The 20,830-nt window shown below is 53.2% G+C and overlaps 8 protein-coding genes across 8 annotated transcripts, besides 2 other annotated features; 5 read left to right on the top strand and 3 right to left on the bottom strand.

Moving 5' to 3' along the window:
- Positions 1 to 760: 760 nt before the first annotated feature.
- On the top strand, positions 761 to 949 carry CLUP02_00399 (uncharacterized protein; the record flags this gene model as incomplete). Its single annotated transcript, XM_049279448.1, has 1 exon — positions 761 to 949. One exon carries the CDS (start codon positions 761 to 763, stop codon positions 947 to 949), a length of 189 nt encoding a protein of 62 aa, XP_049135405.1.
- Positions 950 to 3,013: 2,064 nt separating this feature from the next.
- Positions 3,014 to 3,020: a sequence feature (Short protein (CLUP02_00398, UQC73752.1) was converted to a misc_feature.).
- A 35-nt stretch (positions 3,021 to 3,055) lies between these two features.
- Positions 3,056 to 3,123: a sequence feature (Short protein (CLUP02_00398, UQC73752.1) was converted to a misc_feature.).
- Positions 3,124 to 4,170: 1,047 nt separating this feature from the next.
- Positions 4,171 to 7,430, top strand: CLUP02_00397 (uncharacterized protein; the record flags this gene model as incomplete). Its single annotated transcript, XM_049279447.1, has 4 exons — positions 4,171 to 5,358; positions 5,501 to 6,881; positions 6,932 to 7,266; positions 7,329 to 7,430. 4 exons carry the CDS (start codon positions 4,171 to 4,173, stop codon positions 7,428 to 7,430), a joined length of 3,006 nt encoding a protein of 1,001 aa, XP_049135404.1.
- A 3,429-nt stretch (positions 7,431 to 10,859) lies between these two features.
- CLUP02_00396 (uncharacterized protein) lies at positions 10,860 to 12,006 on the top strand (the record flags this gene model as incomplete). The annotated part of the gene is made up of 8 exons (XM_049279446.1): positions 10,860 to 10,902; positions 10,986 to 11,011; positions 11,102 to 11,255; positions 11,315 to 11,399; positions 11,462 to 11,625; positions 11,664 to 11,691; positions 11,749 to 11,825; positions 11,888 to 12,006. 8 exons carry the CDS (start codon positions 10,860 to 10,862, stop codon positions 12,004 to 12,006), a joined length of 696 nt encoding a protein of 231 aa, XP_049135403.1.
- Positions 12,007 to 12,167: 161 nt separating this feature from the next.
- On the bottom strand, positions 12,168 to 13,728 carry CLUP02_00395 (uncharacterized protein; the record flags this gene model as incomplete). The annotated part of the gene is made up of 5 exons (XM_049279445.1): positions 12,168 to 12,346; positions 12,459 to 12,681; positions 12,774 to 13,248; positions 13,587 to 13,622; positions 13,691 to 13,728. The coding sequence occupies 5 exons, from the start codon at positions 13,726 to 13,728 to the stop codon at positions 12,168 to 12,170; spliced, it is 951 nt and encodes a 316-aa protein (XP_049135402.1).
- Positions 13,729 to 15,794: 2,066 nt separating this feature from the next.
- On the bottom strand, positions 15,795 to 16,370 carry CLUP02_00394 (uncharacterized protein; the record flags this gene model as incomplete). The annotated part of the gene is made up of 3 exons (XM_049279444.1): positions 15,795 to 15,947; positions 16,061 to 16,100; positions 16,159 to 16,370. 3 exons carry the CDS (start codon positions 16,368 to 16,370, stop codon positions 15,795 to 15,797), a joined length of 405 nt encoding a protein of 134 aa, XP_049135401.1.
- Positions 16,371 to 16,738: 368 nt separating this feature from the next.
- On the bottom strand, positions 16,739 to 17,608 carry CLUP02_00393 (uncharacterized protein; the record flags this gene model as incomplete). Its single annotated transcript, XM_049279443.1, has 3 exons — positions 16,739 to 16,844; positions 16,930 to 17,284; positions 17,374 to 17,608. The coding sequence occupies 3 exons, from the start codon at positions 17,606 to 17,608 to the stop codon at positions 16,739 to 16,741; spliced, it is 696 nt and encodes a 231-aa protein (XP_049135400.1).
- Positions 17,609 to 17,640: 32 nt separating this feature from the next.
- On the top strand, positions 17,641 to 18,431 carry CLUP02_00392 (uncharacterized protein; the record flags this gene model as incomplete). Its single annotated transcript, XM_049279442.1, has 4 exons — positions 17,641 to 17,780; positions 17,838 to 17,999; positions 18,069 to 18,157; positions 18,328 to 18,431. The coding sequence occupies 4 exons, from the start codon at positions 17,641 to 17,643 to the stop codon at positions 18,429 to 18,431; spliced, it is 495 nt and encodes a 164-aa protein (XP_049135399.1).
- Positions 18,432 to 18,479: 48 nt separating this feature from the next.
- CLUP02_00391 (short-chain dehydrogenase) lies at positions 18,480 to 19,778 on the top strand (the record flags this gene model as incomplete). Its single annotated transcript, XM_049279441.1, has 3 exons — positions 18,480 to 18,829; positions 18,945 to 19,196; positions 19,301 to 19,778. The coding sequence occupies 3 exons, from the start codon at positions 18,480 to 18,482 to the stop codon at positions 19,776 to 19,778; spliced, it is 1,080 nt and encodes a 359-aa protein (XP_049135398.1).
- Between the last annotated feature and the right edge of the window lie 1,052 nt (positions 19,779 to 20,830).

Below are 20,830 nucleotides of genomic sequence, written 5' to 3'. Positions count from 1 at the left end.
CCACACGAGAGCTTTTTCGTAAGCAATGGCAAAGCAAGTAACTTTTCTGAATTTGAGCTTCCAAGACTGCCAGAACGGGAGATGCAGGCAACGTCGCTCGCCCAGCTTCCGAGTTCCTGTTCTGCCACACCAACTTGCCGGGTCAGACAGCATCTATGTACGGAACTGGATTTGCAGCAATGCAATGCATAATACCTGGCCGTTCCATACCGAGACGACCTGTCGACTCTGTTCCTCTAGTTTCTCTTGCTCCAGGTTTAGATTCAAGACCCTTGGTGCTTCAGCTTTCTCTCCTCCCTCTCCCCACTGACCTGACCAGTGTCCGCAACGGCGACCCCAATCCCTGACCCCCGAATACCCTGGCTTCTCCCTACCGCATCGCATGCCCGCACTACTTTTGCAACTTAGCTGCCCGTTAGGCTAGAGCCGCCGTGCGATCGGCGAGTCCCTGTTGACCACTGACCAGAGACATTCCTCGCGCACCTGAGATTGACCAAGGGTCGACCGTCAGGTCCATGGCTCCAAATAAGACAAGCACACAAGCAAGCACAGTCGGGTCGACAGAATGGGGCATGGGCGCGGGCTGGAGACGCACAGCACCGACGTTGACCTAAAGCAGCCCCCAACTTCAAGGCACGGTGGAACTTCAGCTATGTGAGGAACTCAGGAAGCGTAGCAAGCAACCAGCAAGCTACCTTGCCTCGCGGGTGTTGCTGGTGGTAGTTGCCGTAGCTCTGCTCTCGAGCTCTCTGTTGGTTGCATGGTCCCGGTTGCTGTTACTCCTCAACTGGAGCCTGCTGTGCTTCTTCCCGAAAGCAATCAGTTTGAACCACAGACGCGGCCCAGGAGCCTGCGCCGGTGTCTCTGCCCCGGCTCTCTCTCCTACCCTCCCAAACACGCCAACGATTCGACGTCGAGCCCTTGGGGGGAACACGCAGATGATGGTTAGGTAAGTGAAAGTCAGTCAACCTGTCTATCCGTACCTTGGCTGTCTGCATTATCATTTTTAGCCCATCAGCAGGGCGAGGAAAGCTCAGACTCGGGGTTTTTGTTGCCAAAATACTTTGCATTCTATTCTGGGGTACGAGGTGTTGTGCGATGCACATCTGCCACAACTACGAACACGCCCCCCTTAGTTGCTTTTATAGTAGACACCATTCTCCCACTTCCTCTCCTTGGTATAGGGACCTGCAAGTGCGAGTCCCCTCACCTCTGTGTTCAAAGGCAGCTGTTCCGCCGCTGGTGGAGTAAGCTCGTCTCGCGTAGCTTTGCCCGAGGTAGCCTTGCTCAGACAGCATAGGTACGGATACAGATACTGGGACACTGGAAGTGTCCCGGCGACGATGGTGACGATGAGGGGCACACGGCATGGCATGTGGTCAACAGTGTATCTTGTCGTCATACACTGTAGGCCAAATGGCGTTGATTGCTTGGTGTCACCTGTTCAATTGCGATTGTTGGTTGGGCCGCTGGATGTGCTACTGACAGCCCAGCCCCTTCGCTGGATCGGCCATGTCGGGACATGAGCTCGCAGAGATGACCATTGGTGATACGTCTGGAAAGAAGAAATAAGAAAAGAAGCTGGTAGCAGGCGCCTAAAGACGACCAGCCTGTCTCCGTCACAGTCCCAATCTACGGTTGTATGCGTAGGAGTCAGCCTGGAACCAAAGCAAGTCCCGAGATGAGGTCATTTCGAAGCACGGGTCTGAACAACTACCTTGCGCTACAACATGAGAGGGAACATGCAGCTGGATCAAAAGTACAGGGCAGGGCAGGTTTCTTCTTTCGACTGCAGCGCATCTCCAGCACCTTTAAGCACGCATCACAAGTTTGAAGTTGGCCAGTCCTGAGTCGGCTGCCTGTCGCGGCCAATCAGGACGGGAAGCGCGAGCGCTGGCAAGTCGAGTCGTCTTTCCCTTTTCAGAGTCCGGCCGTATGCGCTGTCAGTTCTTCAGAAAGAATACGAATCACTTTTCTAAGCTTTCATCCTTCTCGAGATGGTAGGGCACAATGACACCAAGACCTTGGAAAGCTAATCAATCACCTCAAGGCTCGGAGGCTCAGTACGAATGGACCGCGATGCTCCAGTTAGGGAGCTTAATGTACGTTTGGAGACAGATGGCACACTGTGTTTTCTAATTTGGAGTCTTTCGCAGACAACCATCTGAAGTCTCAAAGCAAGGCTTCGTGCCTTGGTCAAGGTAAAAGTGTGTGCCCCTCCCATCCAGTCCTGCAGCCAGGGCTCTGTCATCTCAAAGCGTAACTATGTACTTCGTACCTTAGGTAAGTAAGGCGGGTTGGGGCATCTTGCACCTGCCCGGGCAATGAAATGGAAGACACCGAGAGGACCAAAAAAGTACGTACTTGACGCTGCCGGATGAGACCCCACCTCACAGGCTTTTGCTCCACCTTTTCCCACATCACCACACCACACGGCCGCGGCCACACGGCCACACGGCTCCCAGGCTAAGGTAGCCCGTCCGCCAATTCATCCTCCGATACTTTCGTACCCACCAGCTGCCACGCCCATTTTGCGGCCCTGCTACGCCTGCCCACTTGACTTGACCTCTTCCAGCCGGTCCCTCTCGTGCCTTCTCCCACTTCAATCTGAACAAACCCCGCTTTTATTCTTCCAAGCACCCGAACCAAAACAGAGCGAGAAACACGCGAAGCAGGAGACCAGAACAAGCAAAATGGAACCTCCAACTCCACCCGCTACGAGTGTTGTTCCATTCAGTGTACGCAGTAAGGTACTTTCTAATAAGGATACTTGGTCAATTGTTCTGCTTCCTGGATCCTGTCGGGTGATGTCTCTTGCAGTCAGTCTTGCGGCCCGTGAAGAAAGCAAGTCACTGACATACCACTCCATTGGACTGCATGGACTGCATTGAATCTGTCGAGTCCTTCTTTGCGCACTCTGTGATTCTGTACCGTGCAATCTGCGTCCCACCAAGCCCAGTCCAGCCCAGTCTTGTCTCGTCTTATCCCCCGCTGCATGTACACTCCGGGCAGTCTAGGTACTGCGCACACTACGGATACATGATACATTCCCTAGGCAAGTTGGTTCCCAGCAAATTCAACCAGCATCGGCAGCACCAAGGTAATCAGCGAGAGTAGTCCCATTCTTGCCCTAGTCTGACGGCCTGCGCTCCCATCCACCTTGGTGATTGCTCACTCCACTAGGAGCTATTCGCTACCCAGAACCTAAGATTCTCATATCCGTACTCATACGTTATTTTTTTTTTCTTTTCCACAGAGTTGTTGTCGTGCTGGCGGCTTTGCTGGCGGTTTGCCCCCAGTTGCCAGCTTTTCTCGAATCTTGCCAGCCTCCGGGTCCCAGTAAAACAATCCCCCGTCGCTCCGTCGTCCACTTCACTCCTCTCGCTCCGCAACCCACCTCACCTCACCTCATACGGTTCCAAGAATCCACTTCTTGCGTCTCCATTCAGCCAGTGACAGTCAGCGTGTCCCGGTCCCCATCAAGCACAGAAGTTGCTGCGAGCCTGCGACCCAGCGCCTACTTTTATACAGAACCTCAGGTCAGTGGACCAGTGGACAGTACCTTGGGTGCCCGGTCGCCATCTTAAGTACCCAGGTACCTAGGTAAGTACCTACCGTCCCAAATTCCGTACGGTCTACCTATACCTACCTCAAGGCTCCATACCTTATGCTTGGATCGATTACCGCCGCTGCTTGCTAATTAAGACCAAGACCAAGGCTAAACCGTTCCCCTCTGTCTTGCACGCCTTCCCGGTTCACTCCCCGACTCGAAAAGTCTCGAGACACGGCTGTCACTGCGACTGTACTTGTAGTTGTGCTGCCATCTACACAGTTCTCGCTGGTACTACTGGCCCCTCCACACACCTCAGTATACCTTGCCCACCAAAGCCTTATCACCTCCAGCTTGAGGACCGTAGACTCTTAAGAGACGGAGAGTTGGTAGGCAGACAGACCACCACCACCACTACCACTACCACACAGCCGTCGTCGCCGCCGCCGCGTGCGTACCTCTCCCGCCGTCCACTCCACGTCTCGAGCACAAGTCCAAGGGGAGACAGCATCGCATTGTGCCCGTACCGAGTTTTTTCCTCCTCACACACCCTCTATTCATACCCTCTTTTTTCCCTTCCTTTCCCTTTCTTCGACGTTTTAGACTTTTTAGGGTGTATCATGGATAGCAGCCAGAGCACGACTATTTCCAACGGCACCTCCCAACGTCGCAGGCTCACCAAGAAGCCGCCCTCGTCCTACCAGCAACACACCCGTTCCTCGAGCGGTCTCGATGGTGGCATCGACGCCCTCTCTCTCCAGAGCAAACGCAGCTCTACGTCGCTGAAGCGCGCTCCTTCCGCTCCACCAGCCCGGACGACCCCCTCAAACGCGCCAGCAGCTGCTTATTCCTCTGCTTCTGCTTCGGCATCTGCCTCTGCCTCTGCTTCTGGCTCGGCTCAGAGTTCTGGTATTCCTCTACCCGGCGTTGCTTCTTCTGCCGCTTCCAACAGCTCTTCGCCCCGTCACCTTCCATCAAGTCAGACGCACCTTCCCAATCCTTCCCCCATTCTGCCTCAGGGCCAGTTCGCCGCCGTCGCTGGATCTGCTGCTCCTTCCCCAACTGCCTACCACCACCCCCAGCTCCACGCCCAGGCCCAGACCTCCTCCTCCTCCTCCACCTTCCACGCTTCTTCTGCTGCCGCTGGCGCTTCTGCTGCTGCTGCTCACGGCCACGCCCAAACCCACGCCCACGCCTTTTCTCCTCACCACCATCAGCTGCACTTCAATCACCAAAACAATTTCTACCAAAACAACAACACCAACAACAGTCCTGTAGGTAACGGTTTCGCCGTCGGCATCGCCCACAGCACCGATCGCCCGCTCGATCCCGCCGCTCCCTCGCCTTTGTCGTCACAACCCCACGACGAATTCATCGGCGCTCCCTTTGACGGTGCTGCGGTCCTGAACCGCATCGAGCAGACCAAGTCGCCTGTCGCCGGTCAGCATCCTCACTTCAACACCCCCAACTACCACCGACACAACGCTCCCGCCCCGCTCATCAAGTCAGCGACCGATTCGCGCATCAAGGGCCCCGCCCTGAGACAGTCCCAGAGCTTCACGAACGATTCCTCCATGATGAACGAAAAATCACAAGGCGGACGGGTGACGGACAACTCAATGATCAGCCCCAAGAGATATTCAGACGAGGCAAAGGAGCCCCGCATGGGCGTCCTGCGCAAGAAGTCGGGCTTCTCTGGCTTCATGAATAGCCTCGTCGGCACCCCAAAGAAGCCAGTCATTTCTGCGCCTGAGAACCCCGTCCATGTCACCCACGTTGGCTACGACAGCTCTACTGGCCAGTTCACCGTCAGTCTGGCCCTTCCATTTTCCCCTCCAGCTCCATGTTTGGCTCTCTTGTGTAGCAGTCGACTCTCTACTCGTTCTCTGTTTTCGTACTTCCTCTTTGTCCTCGTGTGCTTGGTGTAGCTGACGATTTTCTACGATACAGGGTCTCCCCAAAGAATGGCAGAGATTAATCAACGAGAGTGGAATTCCCGAGAAGGAACGTAGGGAGAACCCCCAGACCATGGTTGACATCATCACATTTTACAAGGAAACGACCGAGAAGCCAGCCGAGGATCAAGTTTTGGAGAAATTCCACGATGCTAGAGCGCCTGACTACCGTCAGTATGCAAACGCGAACTCGCCGTCGGGTGCCATGTCGCCGGGCATGTATCCGCCAACCACTTATATGGGTATGTCACCAATGATCAGTCCACCTGCGAGCCCTAGGTTTCCAACTGTCAATCATGAAGGATCTTTCGAAAACCCCCGCCAGCCGCCGCCCGTCCCTGGAGTTTCGGGAGGTAAAGGCTCCGGCAAGGACATCAACCTGATGCCCAGCCGCCCGGCCCCGAAGCCCCCCGTCAGCATGCCCTCGTCGATGAGGTCCGCTCCCTCCAACTATCCCGGCAAGGACTCCGGCATTGGAATGTCTCAGCCCGCCGAGGACCTGCCCCCGGTCGCCTATCAGCCGCCCAAGGAGAGCAACGTTCCCATGCTACCCGAAGAGCATCGTGGAGAGCACCGATCCCGATCCCGATCCAACTCGCGTGCTGGCGCCCCCGCCGGTTACGTGCCCCCCACGCCTAACCCGCAGACAGCCCAGGCGAACGTTTACCAGCAGCAACTCATGCAGCAGCAGCAAGAGCAGGCCCTAGCTCAGGCCCAAGCGGCCATGTCTGGCCAGATCAGCCGTGCCCCGAGCAAGAGACAGCCCCCCCAGCAGCCGACACCGCCCCAGTCGCAGCACCAGTACGCTCAGGGTCCCACGGCAAACGGCGGTCCCGGCCAGCGACAGCAAGTTGGTGTACCTGGCGCACCTGGTTCCAGACCCAGACACCGACCCCGCCAGAGCACCGGTATCGATGTCGTCGCTGCACTGAAGCGCATCTGCTCCGACGGCGATCCTCGCGAGGTCTATAAGAATTTTAATAAGATTGGCCAAGGCGCGTCAGGCGGTGTCTACACCGGCTACGAGCGAGGAACCAACCGTCTGGTCGCTATCAAGCAGATGAACCTCGAACAGCAACCCAAGAAGGATCTCATTATCAACGAAATCCTGGTCATGAAGGACAGCTCACATCCCAATATCGTCAACTTCATTGACAGCTTCCTCTGCGGAGGTGAGCTCTGGGTTGTGATGGAGTTCATGGAGGGCGGCAGCCTTACTGATGTTGTCACCTTCAACATCATGACCGAGGGCCAAATTGCCTCCGTCTGCAGAGAAACACTCAAGGGCTTGCAGCACCTGCACTCGAAGGGAGTCATCCACCGCGATATTAAGTCTGACAACATTCTCTTGTCAATGGAAGGCAACATCAAGCTGAGTAAGTCTTGAGCGGAAATTCGACATCATGGCAAAACTAACACCAAACAGCCGATTTCGGTTTCTGCGCAACAATTAACGAGGCCCAAAATAAGCGCACCACTATGGTTGGCACGCCTTACTGGATGGCCCCTGAAGTTGTGACGCGCAAGGAGTACGGGCGCAAGGTGGACATCTGGTCTCTGGGCATTATGGCCATTGAGATGATTGAGGGAGAGCCTCCATACCTGACCGAATCGCCTCTTAGAGCGCTGTGGTTGATCGCTACCAACGGCACACCCCACATCAAGGAGGAGTCCAACCTGTCAGCAGTCTTCCGGGACTTCCTGTACTTTGCCCTCAAAGTCGACCCTGAGAAGAGAGCCAGCGCGCATGACCTCCTTAGAGTGAGTTCAGTCGAGATCCCAGCGGTATAGTCTGATACTGACTTTTTTTCTCTTCTTTCCAGCACGAGTTCATGAAGGGCTGCGTTGACCTTTCTCAATTATCGCCATTGGTGCGTGCCGCAAGAGAAGCTCGGCTTGCCGAGAAGGCTAGAAAGGGACAGTAGGACTCCCCTGGCCATTCACCGAAGAACATCTTCAAGCGGTTGAAACATCGACATTAATGACGACCTTGACGACAACATACATCCAAAATGGGGCTGCCCCTTACCTGTGCATTAAGATACCCCAGGAAATACTGTTGTCCACGACACACGTAGCTTGAGGTCGCTTTCCACCTCCGCTCTGCACAACAACTTTACTCATCCTTTGGTCAACCCCTTTGGCTCTCGATATGCTCATGGACCCAGTGCGTGTCCGCGCCTTGGCTTAGCCGCCTTTCGACCCCCAATCATAACTCTACTTGCTTTCAAGATACCACTTCAGGGCTCTGAACCATTTTTGGCTTGGACTTTCTGACATTTCTTCTTCTCGACGACTTGCACACGCAGCATCATTCAGCATGTTGGCGACCGAGCAATGTCTCTTTCTGTGACGGCTTTTCTCTCTTCGATTTACATAGAGGCGACACGATTTTGAACTCGGCAACTCGCCTCAAAGTCAGGCTTTGGTTGCGTATGCGCAACTCTGTCTTCTCATTGGATCAAGACATCCGCTTTGGACCAATCATGTTACCAAAGTCTAGTGACCAATGTTACCCTGGATATCGGTTACTAAGGAGGGACGAGACGATGAATCGCACGATCTGATTTGGCCAGCGGGAATAGGTGGTCAACTCTTTTTTTTGGGGGCAGACAGGCTAACCCCTTTTTCAACCTGTCTTGCGGGGATTTCTCTACTCTGTACAGAACACTTCCGAGAAAAAAAAGGATCGATTTTCAGATGAGACGTCGACGGACATTTGCGAGAGGGCATGTTCTCGGCTCTATAGTCCCTCATGTCTGAAGCCCACACAGAAGGGCGTTCTTTACTGGTCATCCGCGAGTCGATGTACCACCGTGGCGGTGGCACAATGGCTTTTCTAGACAGACTCGACTAGGTAGAGGAATGACCCTCAGGCCCAGCAGGCCTAAGAAAGTTAAATGCATGTAGCCATGTATTCCAGTGATGTCGCGCAGTGTCAAGTGATTACATGGTCCGGTTATCCCATATACTCTCAACATGATGTCTCATTTACGCTTCAGCCCCTTCTTCTACAGAACAGGACATGGTCTTTATGATCCTGACCACTTATCCGTCTCTATAAAGCCAGTTTCCATCCACCTCGCCATGTCCTTTTCCCATCCTCATGCGACGATGTCATGCGGGATGTCAGCATTCGCATCAATGAGCCCTAGATTGTCATCTTTTTTTTAGTGAAGCTCTCGGTGCCTTTGCTGGTCCTATCGTCCCTTTTCCTCTGGACGAGATAGATGGAGGTCCTTTCCTCCCCTTTCTGATAAATTGTGTCCTCTGCCCTCGCTCTGTATCTATGCGGCTGGCGCCTCTGAAAAAGCCGCCAGGGGCCTGTGTGGAGGGGTTGCTGCGCGCGAAATGTGACCGTTTGGGGGGGGGGGGGGGCTATCAAGGTATGGAAAGGTTTTTCCATCTACCATTCGTTTTTTGTTCGTAGGTCATGGCGGTTTGGTTGTATTCGTATTGCTACTCCAGAGTTGTTGGGGATGAAGACGTTTGTATGAATTCCGCGCCCTCTTGGCGGGAGGGGGTCGTTGGGTGTGTAGGTGCTTGGGGATGCTGCTATGATCGAGAGAGAGAGAGAGAGTAAGGGAAAGGGAAAGCAAACATTTGGTAACCACGGCGCATGATTCTTTTCTTGACTGGATAGAAGTCTTGTCGACTACCTCTAGACTTGGTTTCTTTGCTCGGCCTTTGAGTACCTGGTACTGTGGTATACAGCCTTCACGACGGCTGTCTTGGCTGTCTATACGAGGGATCACGTCACCCTTCTAAAGGGTTGAGGAGATTATTCATCTAGACAAACGGCTCATGGGTTCGGCATAACTGGTGGGGTGTGCTCTTAAGGAGCTTCTTAATTGTGTTACCCTGCGATGCTGAAGGGAGGAGGGCTACCCATGTCTAGTGCTTTGTAGGACGTCTTCTCGTACCGGAGCAGAAAGTCTAAAAAAAACCCATTTCGGGGAACGCCTTGATAAAAATATGACAAGATAAGATTGTTTTGCATGTCGAGTGGGAATTTCACGCTGCGGACGCGGTCGTGAGCGTTCTCCTCGGTAAGACTGGCATAAGACATGGGGTGGGTGCCATTAAGAGTCGAGAAAAGATTGTAGATAGAAGACTGCAGAAAGGGGCTAGGGAAATATCTGAGCCCGTACTTCTTCAATAACAGCTAGGAGAAAGTAGAACTTCACATAGAGCAGACACAAGATAGGGAGGACCCAATCTGGGTTCACTGACAGTGGGGACATTGGATCTTTTTCACGGCCAGGTCCTCGCCCTTTTTTTCCCTTATACTCGACTCGTTATGACGAGGCGAACGCACTGGATGCAAGGAGCCTCGGTGTATGATCGTACTCCGCGGCACATTGCTTCCCGTCTCCCTTCAAGTGAGATCCGAACAATGTATCGAACGTCAATCAATCTCAACCTTGGCCCTGATTGTACCGTGCTTTGTTATTCGTTTCTGCAGAACGATTCGGTCTCGACATCCCGTCGAACCAAAAAAGGTGGCCACTAGATCGTTGTCGAAAGATGAAGACCTTGTCCGAGTGCACCTGGAAAGGTTTAAGCTCTAAGCTCTAAAGGTCGCCCGCCTTCTGGCCCGACCAAGCTCCGGCAAGAGATCAAGAGTACATAGACGATATATCATACCAGACTCGACCTATACGAACCTAATATACAAAAAAAAAAAAAAGCAAGCTACTCAGAACGTTCAAAGATGATGAAGTTCGGTGAAGAGCTGTATTTCCACCTTCCTCTAGCTTGCCGTCGATACCTTCTTAGAGAAAAGAACGACGTCCATTGCCATGTGCCGATTGATATAGATGAAAGCGGAGTTTCAGCTTGAGCAGATCCTGCGTATAAGCTAATGGATTAGTTAACATTGAAAGACACGTCGTCTTGCAACAAGCTATCCGTATAGCAGTCTTAGGCCGATCCCCGGGATCGCTCCCTGGGCATTACAGCATGAGTATACATAAGCCCAAGGCTGGAGAGGCTGGGGAGGCAGGAAGAAGCCTCGGTTTTATTATTCTCGAAAGCCTAGAGGCTTGGCACCTCATTGGAAGGAATATACGAACTGATTATACGGTTTACGCAACCCACGTAACTGTATACCGTGGAGGCTCGACCGTACCTTCCCGTCCCACACTGTTTATGGCCACGACCTGGAGGGAAGAAGGGTATATACCCCCCCTCAATCCCATTCCCGTCACCAGCCAGCAGGCGCCCGTCTAGGTCGACGGGTCAGGTCAAACTGGCTGGGTAGTGGAGTGGTTAAAGGTCGACAATCAATTATACACGCTAACCAGCCTACTCGACGAAAGGCTTAGCGAGAGTACCCGAGTTCGAATCCCAGCATGAGCACCAAGAGATGTAGCCCCCAGTTCAGCACCGGGAGGGGTGAACTCTTTTTACTTCCTGTTATTAATTTGAGTAGTGGTTTAAAGCTTTTGCTCATGTCGTGATGGCATCAACTGCTCCAGTGGCTCACCGAGAGTCACGTGTTTTGGTAATGCACAATCACCTACGTCTACACCTGCACCATCATACATACCATGATTCAAGTTTCTTTACGGAGTACTGACCGCCCGGAACGCAGGGGTCAAGGCTCCCCGGCTGCGCTGGGAAGCCCCATGCTTTGCATCTAATGTGTTGCAGTGAAAAGCTCCCCACAAGAGTCATTCAGAAGGATGCGGGAAGACAACAGAACCTCCAACTGATGGAAATGACCGAATTTTCGAAAGATGCTGGCGGTGAGGTTGCGGAAACCTGCGACGGGAATGGATTAGGCTGCTCCCCCCCCCCACGGAAGCGGCCCCCGGAGTGGACACGGGGATATCCCCAACCATGCATGGGTGGAGACGGGGAAGCCCTGGGTTTGCGCAGGCTTCGAGAAGGTCTCTCTCCGTCGTGTGATTGTTTCGAGATTTTTTTTTCCGTCCTAATGTAAATATAGCAGGGGGGTGGGCGTGGGCAAGTCGCCGTCGGTGTGGGGGACGGGCGTGGGATGTAACTGGGAAAGACAGAAAACTTCACCGTCTTCTGTTCGGCGCAACTTTGGATATTCGTCGGTCTGCAAGGGCCCCCCCCCCCGCGCCCGCCACGACTACTTGCGACTTTTAGGTCCGTACGCTTCGTTTGGCATGGTGACAATTCGTGAGCCTGTCCTGATCTGATACCGGAATCTTTGTGTATACCTTGGAAGTAGAGGGTAGCAAGCAGTCAGTCAGACGACTGGCGAAAAAGGTGCTTCTCGCCTAGTAATTCAGCGCCTCAGATGCCCTGTTCTGGACCAAGACAGAACCACAAGATCAATGAGAAGGGTACGACCGGGACGCGGCGGGTATCGAGGATTCAAGTAAGACGCTTGCTAAATGTCATTGAGATCAATCAGGAGTATTCATTCGCCGTCTCAACGCCCTGGTCCGCGGGCTGCTACCTGAAGTTCTGAACAACTTGAGATTGCTCATGATCAGTTTCTTGTGGCATTTCCTGCCACTCTAGCTGGGGATGGGGACAGAAAGAACGCATTGCTGGAGTTGCCAGTTTGAAATCCTAATGTTATTAAGGATTCACGGGCTGTGGTGCCAGCACAATATGATGCCAGCAGGTAGAGTGATGATTGTGGCTAAGTATGATTTTTTAGGTGCAATTGACGGCAACAATTATCGAGAAGCTGTCTGGATTGCTTGCCACGCATTCACTGTCTGTCCCGCAGCGAGACAAGTGAAGCGGTGGACAACCGGTGAGGGTAGGTTGCAGAGCTGCATGGCAATAACGACTAGCCTACCAGGCGAATGCAACAACGTGAGCGAATACCAATATCGGCTCTTCATGTGCTTCTCTGGATGACTTGTCACTTGTCATTCTAGTTTGGGTCGATCGGAGCTTTTATGCGGAAGAGGTGTCATCTCAATCCCTGCAGAACGGATCGACTTTGCGACAGAGCCTCGTACGTGCTCGTGCTCGCAAGACCGTCCTGCAGCGATGGAAACCTCCATGAAAGTAATGGAAATTTGCGGACGGGGTTTCGACAACGACGGAAACACTGTCCCTATCCAAGAAGTCAACGGCGCTTGACGAACCTAAGGTTGTCGACGGTTCATGCGTGGCGCCCTGCATCACGACTGATAGCCGCGTGGCAAGCCTGTCGGGTCTGAGGATACGGTGAACAGGGTTCTTTTGATAGACACACCGTGTTTACCGACATCTGTGTATTCGTATCCGAGGTTCGAGACCTCTCCCCTCGAGATGCGCTTCCTCGATTATACATATTTGTGTGTCTCGAAGCTGTGGTGCCTTACTCGTAGCGGAGGAGCCACAAGAACAGGCCCGAGGCAAAGAGGCGAGCTAAAACTGTGGCGGTATGTCTTGGCCTTGATGGTATCCTTGATCTCAGTCATGTCGATATTGAAGCTTATGGTTATCGAGTGGCCGAGCATCTCGAAGCACAACAAACTTGATCGAATACCGGGAAGAAGACGGGAGAGAAACCAAAGTGAGTGGCCTGTGCTTCCACCCCATGTTTTCGGCAGACGTTGGTTAAGGTTTTTGGCTTGGGTGCACGTTACAAATGGACCATTGCCGTTTCGGGGCGGAATGGAGCCTTTTAGGGGCGGCATCGTGAAAAATGTGGCCAGCGGTTTGGCGGCTGCGGATCGTGAAAGCTGCGAGTCCACACTTGAGCTCCAGACTCCCGTCGGGACTCCAGGCGCTTGGCCCTTGTGAAAGGGACGACCCGTGTTACTGCCGGCATGATCGTCGCGCCCCGTTTATAGTCGAATCCAGATGGGATGGAAACTCATCAACACAAACGAATCCTTTCTGATGCATTTGAAAAAAATAGGCAAAATTCAAGTGGCATTTCTGAGGTCTAGAAAAGATAGGACAGAAAGCCGAAAGGAAAAATGCTGGGAAACATCAGGGTAGCAAGTGCTTTCGACTTTTACGTGGCTACCCTCCTCAACCTGAACCGCCAAGGTGCTTATTAGGTAACTCAGGCGTTGCTTCCTTTTTGGCAAACGAACCCCCCACGACTCTTGCTCAACTCGTATCAGTGCCCCGGCAGGCGACAGTCATTGCACGCTTTCAGTTCCGTCTTTGAGAAAAGAAAGTGAGAGCTACTTCGGACCTGTCTGCACTTGCCCTCCTCGCTCTTTCCAGGGATGCTTGAACCGAGCCGACCTACGGGTTACGGATGCCCAGCTCCTTGAAAATCTTGTCCATCATCTGACCAATTTTTTTGATGAGACACCCCAGTCACAGCATGCCACTTCCAGAGCTTAGCACCTTCCCCGAGATCCTCTCTAACATGCCTGGCAGAGACATGGTGACATGGTACCAGAGAGGGCTTTGGCGAGGCGCAGCTAACTCCTTTTCCCGCCCACGTCCCCCAAACATTCCCACGATGAGAACCTCCCCTTTCTCTACGTCCACCACTAGTCTACCGATACTCTAGAGAGCCTAGACTGTTCCTCCCGCCTTGCCGGGACGGCACAGGAACAGGATCCGCGGCGCTCTGTCTTAATATGCCAGCTAGAACCACATTGCCCCTGTTGGTAGCTCAGTATGGAACGCTAACACGCCCTCGTCAGCAGCTCCGTGACAGCAGACCACAGAAAACCAACCATCGGGAAGATTGGCCAGTGACGAATCAAGCTACACAGGGCGAACCAACAACGGTACCTACAAGCATCTACTGCCTGACGGCGCAACGTCCATTTCCCACGGTCATCTTGGCACCTTTAAGGAGAACTTACGGAGAACGAAGCAATAATAGAAAATCAAATATCAAACCCCACAGCCGCTTCAGTACGAAGCACATCACGACACAGGTGGGAAATCGCCCGAGGCTGGGATGCAGCCTCAATTAGGGATCTTCTGCTGTCAACCCTTGCTACCGGCGCCGGCCGACTACGCTGAGACGATTGTAGCTTCCAGGAAGAATGGAGCACTCACACCAAATTTAGACCAGCAGCACAGCGTCTGGCACCCAACAGGCTCAAGGCAATAGTGGTTCCTGACGGTGACGGGACGGTATCCGGCGCACAGACGAGCCTTTGGGCTATACTCAGACCGCCCCGGAGGCTCTTGAGAACCAATGTGCCAGAATGCCAAAGCTTCCCTGTTAGCCGGCCGGGGCACAAGCGGAACACGACGGTGAGGGCGCTATTCGAGAATGCCAAATCTAAGGGAAGACTACCAGAGCTACCCCTGCCGCAGACACCCTAGCAACACCGGATACTGTTCTGTCCCACGTTTTTCGCTGTATGGATGAGACGCGCCGTTTAGTTTGGGAACAATACTTTAGAGTCGAAACCGTGATACGGATTCCTAGTCTTGCCAGTCCACAAGGATACAGATTAACTGTCAACTCAGACATGGGCAAGCGGTTGGGCTCTCACCAGGCTCGAGAACTGGCTCTTGAACGGGCAAATCGACGTCTCGCACCGTCGCTGCTGTGTATACCCCAAAGGCCGGCCATCTATATGTACAGGTCAGATTTGCGACAAACTTGCAACGCATACCTCTACCTTTTTATGCACTTGGGAGTGACAATCTAGTCCGTTTGCCAGCTTGCAAAACTCTGAACGGGGTAGAGGAACAATTGACGCTTGTCAGGAAGATCAAAGATGACGGAAAACGAGATTGTACATGCGCGCATCCCCAGGTTCCCCAGGCGCCATGATATGATCAATTTTTTTCGATTCAGCTGACCATTGACTTACAACCATTCCGCAGTCTTGCGTCGCTAGCTTCGTGGACACGGTCCAGGTATTCAAAGACACGCTCATCAAAACCAAGAAGCCTTCGTGCGGAGCGAGATCGGAGGCGGACAACATCTGAGACCTTTGCAAGCTTGCATTGCATCTCAGACACGCGCTCATGAGACTACAGGCTGGGAGTCGAGCCAATTGTCGTTCCTGCATGACACTGCACCGAGTCGCGAAGCAAGTCATTGTGGCGCCTTTGAACGACGAGCCTTTACGACTACGAGTATGGAGAACATTTATTTAAAGCCAACTGGCTGAGAAACTCGGCCCGCACCGAAGTTGCGACCCGACACATAGCTTCAATCATCAGGGAACACTTTGTTGGTCTGAGCTCGTTGCCGGAATTAAGCTGGATGGCGAGCTGTCTAAACGATGAGAAGGCGGCAACGCAACGTCATGCTCTTCGAGATAGAGGCAAGTTGCAGCGCAAGTCTCTTTTCCAGCCTAAAGACTCAAGAACATGCTCTCAGAAACGATCTGGAGCGACTTAACCTCCATTGTCAGCATCATAGCGTCAGTTCATTCCCGCAGGCTAGTCAGAACAAAGTCCTTAGGACAAGCGAAGCAGTGATCGACACACGAATCTTTGCCACCTAAGCCGTTGCGTAGCTTTCGCGCCGTTGGTACCGTTGTTAGGCGGGAAAATGGAGAGTTTGGCAGACTGGAGTAATCCTGAATCGTCACACCTGCTGCATCAACTCAGATCCGTAAGAAATAGGGGTCCGCAAAGCCCGTCATTATCTGTGGAGTTACAGCTAAAAGTGGCCGTTGTGGGTCCTTCTGACATGTAGACAATGGTTATGATGCAAAAGTGCACCGGTCAGCCTACAGAGTTGACGACTGAAGCTGACAGATGTTGGAGACTCGTCCGGATGAGACTGACATAATGGAGGGGGGCTCATCGACCATCGAATACGGGGACACAACTCTGTAAGAATCGGCATCCGACACACAATACCTGACAGAGGGCATGGCTTGGGAACCAATTCCCATATGAGATGACAAGACGAAGAGAGCAATTTTCAGCACTGTCGGCTCAGTCGGAGAGTTGCTGTCACCAAGCAGGGCCCCCATATAATTGTTGCAGCGCGACATGTCGTTGTTTTACATCTTCCAACACCATGGCCTAGGAAATGACGCCCGAGACGCAGTTCCCCTCCATACCTAAACTTACGGAATGCGCTTGCGGTGCTGGTGACCTTGGTATCATAGCCTTATCTTCAGTACACACAATAAGCAACGGCAAAGCGACTTGGACTTAAGCTTTGGCATCCTCTCTTTTTTTTTCGCTTGCCTTTGGTCGCAAAGATAACAACAGCGGCGACTTTCATCCCATCTAGACCCATCGGACCGGCAAGGTGCAGTCGGATGCGCTGTCACCGTGACCCGACATTCATGCAGTATGTTGATAGCCTCATTGTCAAGACTCAGGGACCATGAGCAAGCTCATGAGCTCGACAGACTCAACCAATTCTGATCTTTCGTCTCGTCTGCTCTTTGAGTTGTGGCGGCGGGTGTGAGGCGGCGGACGTGCGGCGGGTCAAACAAGCAGCGGTGACGTATTTGCACCTTTTCAAACGCTACAGTAGATATCCAGGATCTCTCAACTTGGCCCCATTTTACGGTAGAGTGGATTCACATGGGGGTCCTCTACGCTAAGACATCCCGGATGGCTTGACGGACAGGAAGCCGGGCAAGGTGCAGGACGGAGTAGCCGCCACCCACCAGGCCTGCAAGCTGCACTCCACACCTCATTGCTAGCGTCGACCATCCCAGCTTCCACACCACACTCCCGTCCACACCAGATTTCCATGGGATGCTGAACCCAAAGGTATTGGTGCTGCCGTTCGGTGCAAAAGTACGGCCAGATTGCCAAACAAACACCTTGCTAGGGTCACCATGGGGGCCGCTCTTGCCATTAGGACGCTGAGAGGTGTCCTGGAAACTGACACGCTCATGGAAACTGGCCTCAAGGAACCAGGTAGGGACGCTGGGAAAGGGCGGGACCCCTTTCAGTCGCATCGCCCTGCCATTTCTATCAAGCCTCAATTAGTACTTCGTATGCGGATACAGGTTGACGGAGTACCTACCTACTCACAATCACCGCTGTTTCGAATGCTTCGAAACCTTCCGTCTCCTGCCAAGCGTAAGGTGACGCTCGCCGGATCTGTAGCGTTCGGATTCATCCCGCGAGCTGGCCAGGCAAGGCCAATCCAGGTGCTTCCCGCTTCGTGGTCGCCCAAGCGCGTGGTGTGAGGTGGTGTTCTCTGCATCTTGTTGCCCCCAATCCCGAGCGAGAGAACCCCCGTGGCCACAACCCCTGTATGCAGCATCTGCAGTCTCTTAACAGAGTAGAGCCGCAGTCATGTTGGAAGTGGGTGTGCCCAGGTCACCCAATTGCCCGTCTCGCCCAGCCAGCATCGCCATCCCGACTGGCCGAAACAATGCCATTCACCGCGTCGACGCCCACATGAGCTCCAGCACCAGGAATTTCTCATGGATGGAGTGATTAGATATTTGTTTTATTTTTTTTTTTAAACTGGGACCCCTGGCGCGCACTAGAACGGTTCCGCAATCGCCGCACGCCACGCTCAGAATCTCCACGTCCATCACTTGCAACACTAGGAAGGTACGAAGCTACCTTAGTGACGGTACCGATACGGACAGCTCTCCTCCACTTCAGCTCAGCGTAAGGCAAGGTAGCTGGGTGATCAACGTTTTAAGGTGAGGCACGCACAATAAACCACCAACTCTTCGTTCTGCCTCACATCATCCTGCGCCGGCGAACACAAGGTACCTCCACTTCAGCTACCTTTTCTTACGCTACGAATACCGTACTGTACCTTCCCAAGCTTACCTCACTTGGACCGTCTCGACTGCCGGTCCCTTCCTTCCTTACCTTAGGTAGCTTACACGGGCCACACCTTCCCTTTCCCCCCTTTGGACCTACCTATATCAACTTGGACACCTACTTCCTTCCACTTGCTTGCCCGTCCAACTTTTTTTTTCCCACCCACATTCGCATTCCATCATTGTTTTTCTTCCCATCAAGCTCGACTTCTGCGAATCTCTGCGACTCTCCTCCATCTTCGCACCTTCATCACCGGTCAAGACCTTTCTCGCGTTGACCAACTCTTTCCCTCCTCCCTACCATAAACAATCCTACCTCGTATCCTACTCATCACCACCTGACCGATCGCAAAAATGGCTGCCGCTCGCTCTGCCTTCCGTCTTACCGCCCGCTTCGCTCCCCGCGTCGCCATCCGCAGCCAGGCTGCCCGTCCCTTCTCCGTCTCTGCTCGCGCCTTCAAGAGCGACGTTGTCAGCGAGAAGGAGGTTCCTGTCTCTGTCTACGCTCCCGATGCTAAGGGCACTGGTCAATCCGACCACTTCTCCATTCCCGTCCGCGAGCACGACTCTCGCCCTCCCACCGAGTCCCCTGTTCCCGGCCCTGAGAATGACGATGTCGTCCCCCTCACCCGTAAGACCTTCGACTCCATGCCTCCCATGATGCAGAAGCTCTCTGTCATGGGCAAGACCATTGTGGTCACTGGGTACGTTTCTCCCCTTCAATTGCCGTCAATTGCGAGATCATTGCTTCAATTGATTATTTCGCCCTAAAAAAACAAGAGCTGTCAAACAACATCACGACTAACTTCCTGTTCACAGTGGTGCCCGTGGTCTGGGTAACTACATGGCTCGTGCCTGCGCTGAGGCTGGTGCCAAGGCCCTGGTCATCTTCGATGCCAACCAGGAGTTGGGTGACGAGGCTGCTGCCGAGCTGCACCAGAAGACTGGCTTGCCCGTCACCTTCTTTAAGGTGGATGTCCGTGACGGCGCTGCCATTAACGCTGCAGTCGACTCCGTGGTTGAGCTCTACGGCGCTCCTGATGTTCTGGTCAACTCTGCCGGTATCGCTGAGTACGTCATAATCCCCATAATGCAGCGTGCACAAAACGCATAGCACCTGAGCATTCGCCCCTTGTCGCTTAGCGAGACCCACTAACACTTCTTCTTTTGAACAGCTCCAACATCAAGGCCGAGACTTACGACCCCGCCATGTTCCGCCGTCTTATCGACATCAACCTGACTGGTTCTTTCCTCATGTCCCAGGCTGTTGGTCGCGCCATGATGAAGGCTGGCAAGCCTGGCTCCATCATCCTGGTCGCCTCCATGTCTGGCAGCATTGTCAACTACCCCCAGGAGCAGTCCTGCTACAACGCCTCCAAGGCTGGTGTCATTCAGTTTGGCAAGTCCCTTGCTGCTGAGTGGGCCAAGTACAACATTCGCGTCAACTGCATTTCCCCTGGCTACATGGACACTGCCCTCAACCGAGTCCCTGCCCTTGACGCCCAGAAGAAGATCTGGAAGTCCCTGACTCCCCAGGACCGCCTTGGTGCTGTCGACGACCTTAACGGTCTCTGCGTCTTCCTGGCTTCTGATGCCTCCAGCTTCATGACTGGCTCCAACGTCATTATCGATGGTGGTTACACTTGCTACTAAGCCCATACATCAATGTGGCCATTCCCCGGGCTTTGCTTTGTTGCGTCGCCTTAGGGTAGGTCTGGCATGTACCTGGCGAGTCTTGAGCTTGCGGGCTGCGTCCTGTCATGCAGCTACGATGAAGAGCATCGCTGGTCCACACAGATGGTAAATTTGCCATGGGCAGACGTGATACCAGTGGAACCAGCATCATTGCTCCGACATGGTCGCCTACACTATGGCGACTTCGTGCCGATTTCTTAGTGTCATTGCTTTTTTTTTTCCTTTTACCGATCCGACAAAAGTCTTCCGGGACTATACCCCCCAGTGGTCCAAGGGTCGCACAGCACCCATTCAGCCCTCTTGACTTTCGTCTGTCAGTCATCATTTCTCTCTCGCGCAAGTGTTTGTTCTCAAAGCAGGCAAGGTAGTTTCAGGAGTCAACAGGAACAAACCAAAAGAAATGGGGATTTGGACTAGAGGTTCTTTTTTTTCCAATGGTTTTGGGTGTTTCCCCCTCTGTGGCTTTGGGCAACCAGACTAGCAAAAAGAGGATAGAGTGGGACGGACAGAAAGATGATTTTTGGGGATTGGACTCTGGGATTCCCCGGTAGACAGGACAGATCAGACAAAGAATTTCGCAGGATAGAATCCAAAGAGAAAAGACACGTCTTTTGTGTTACGTCACTTTTCTTGTTTGAGCCTTGTGGAATGCAACATGACGGTGGCCTTTGTGAATCTTGGTGAGTTTATGGGAATCTGGGGAAGTGAGGCTGCTCTCCCACCATTCCAGAAAGGTTATGCTGTTGACATTGTAGGTGACACTCGGTCTCGAGGTCTTGTGTCATGGTTGCAGTTACAATGATTGAATGGCTCCTTTGGAAGGTTGTCTTATGACTTGATGCCAAGGCCTGGAATGTTGCCATCGCAGCTTCACTTACATGGTTTCCAATTATCCGGAAAAGGCGGAGAGGGAGGGGGGGGGGGAGGGCGAAGAGATTACCATCTTTCGGCCCGAGCCATTTTCCACACCGAACCAGTAATCTCATGTTATTTTGGCGTTAGAAAAGACA

This window comes from Colletotrichum lupini, chromosome 1 (genome assembly GCF_023278565.1).
Source record: "Colletotrichum lupini chromosome 1, complete sequence".
In the NCBI taxonomy this organism is placed as follows: domain Eukaryota; kingdom Fungi; phylum Ascomycota; class Sordariomycetes; order Glomerellales; family Glomerellaceae; genus Colletotrichum; species Colletotrichum lupini.
Note: the sequence above shows the minus strand (reverse complement) of the source record. Positions and strands in the feature narration are given on the sequence as shown.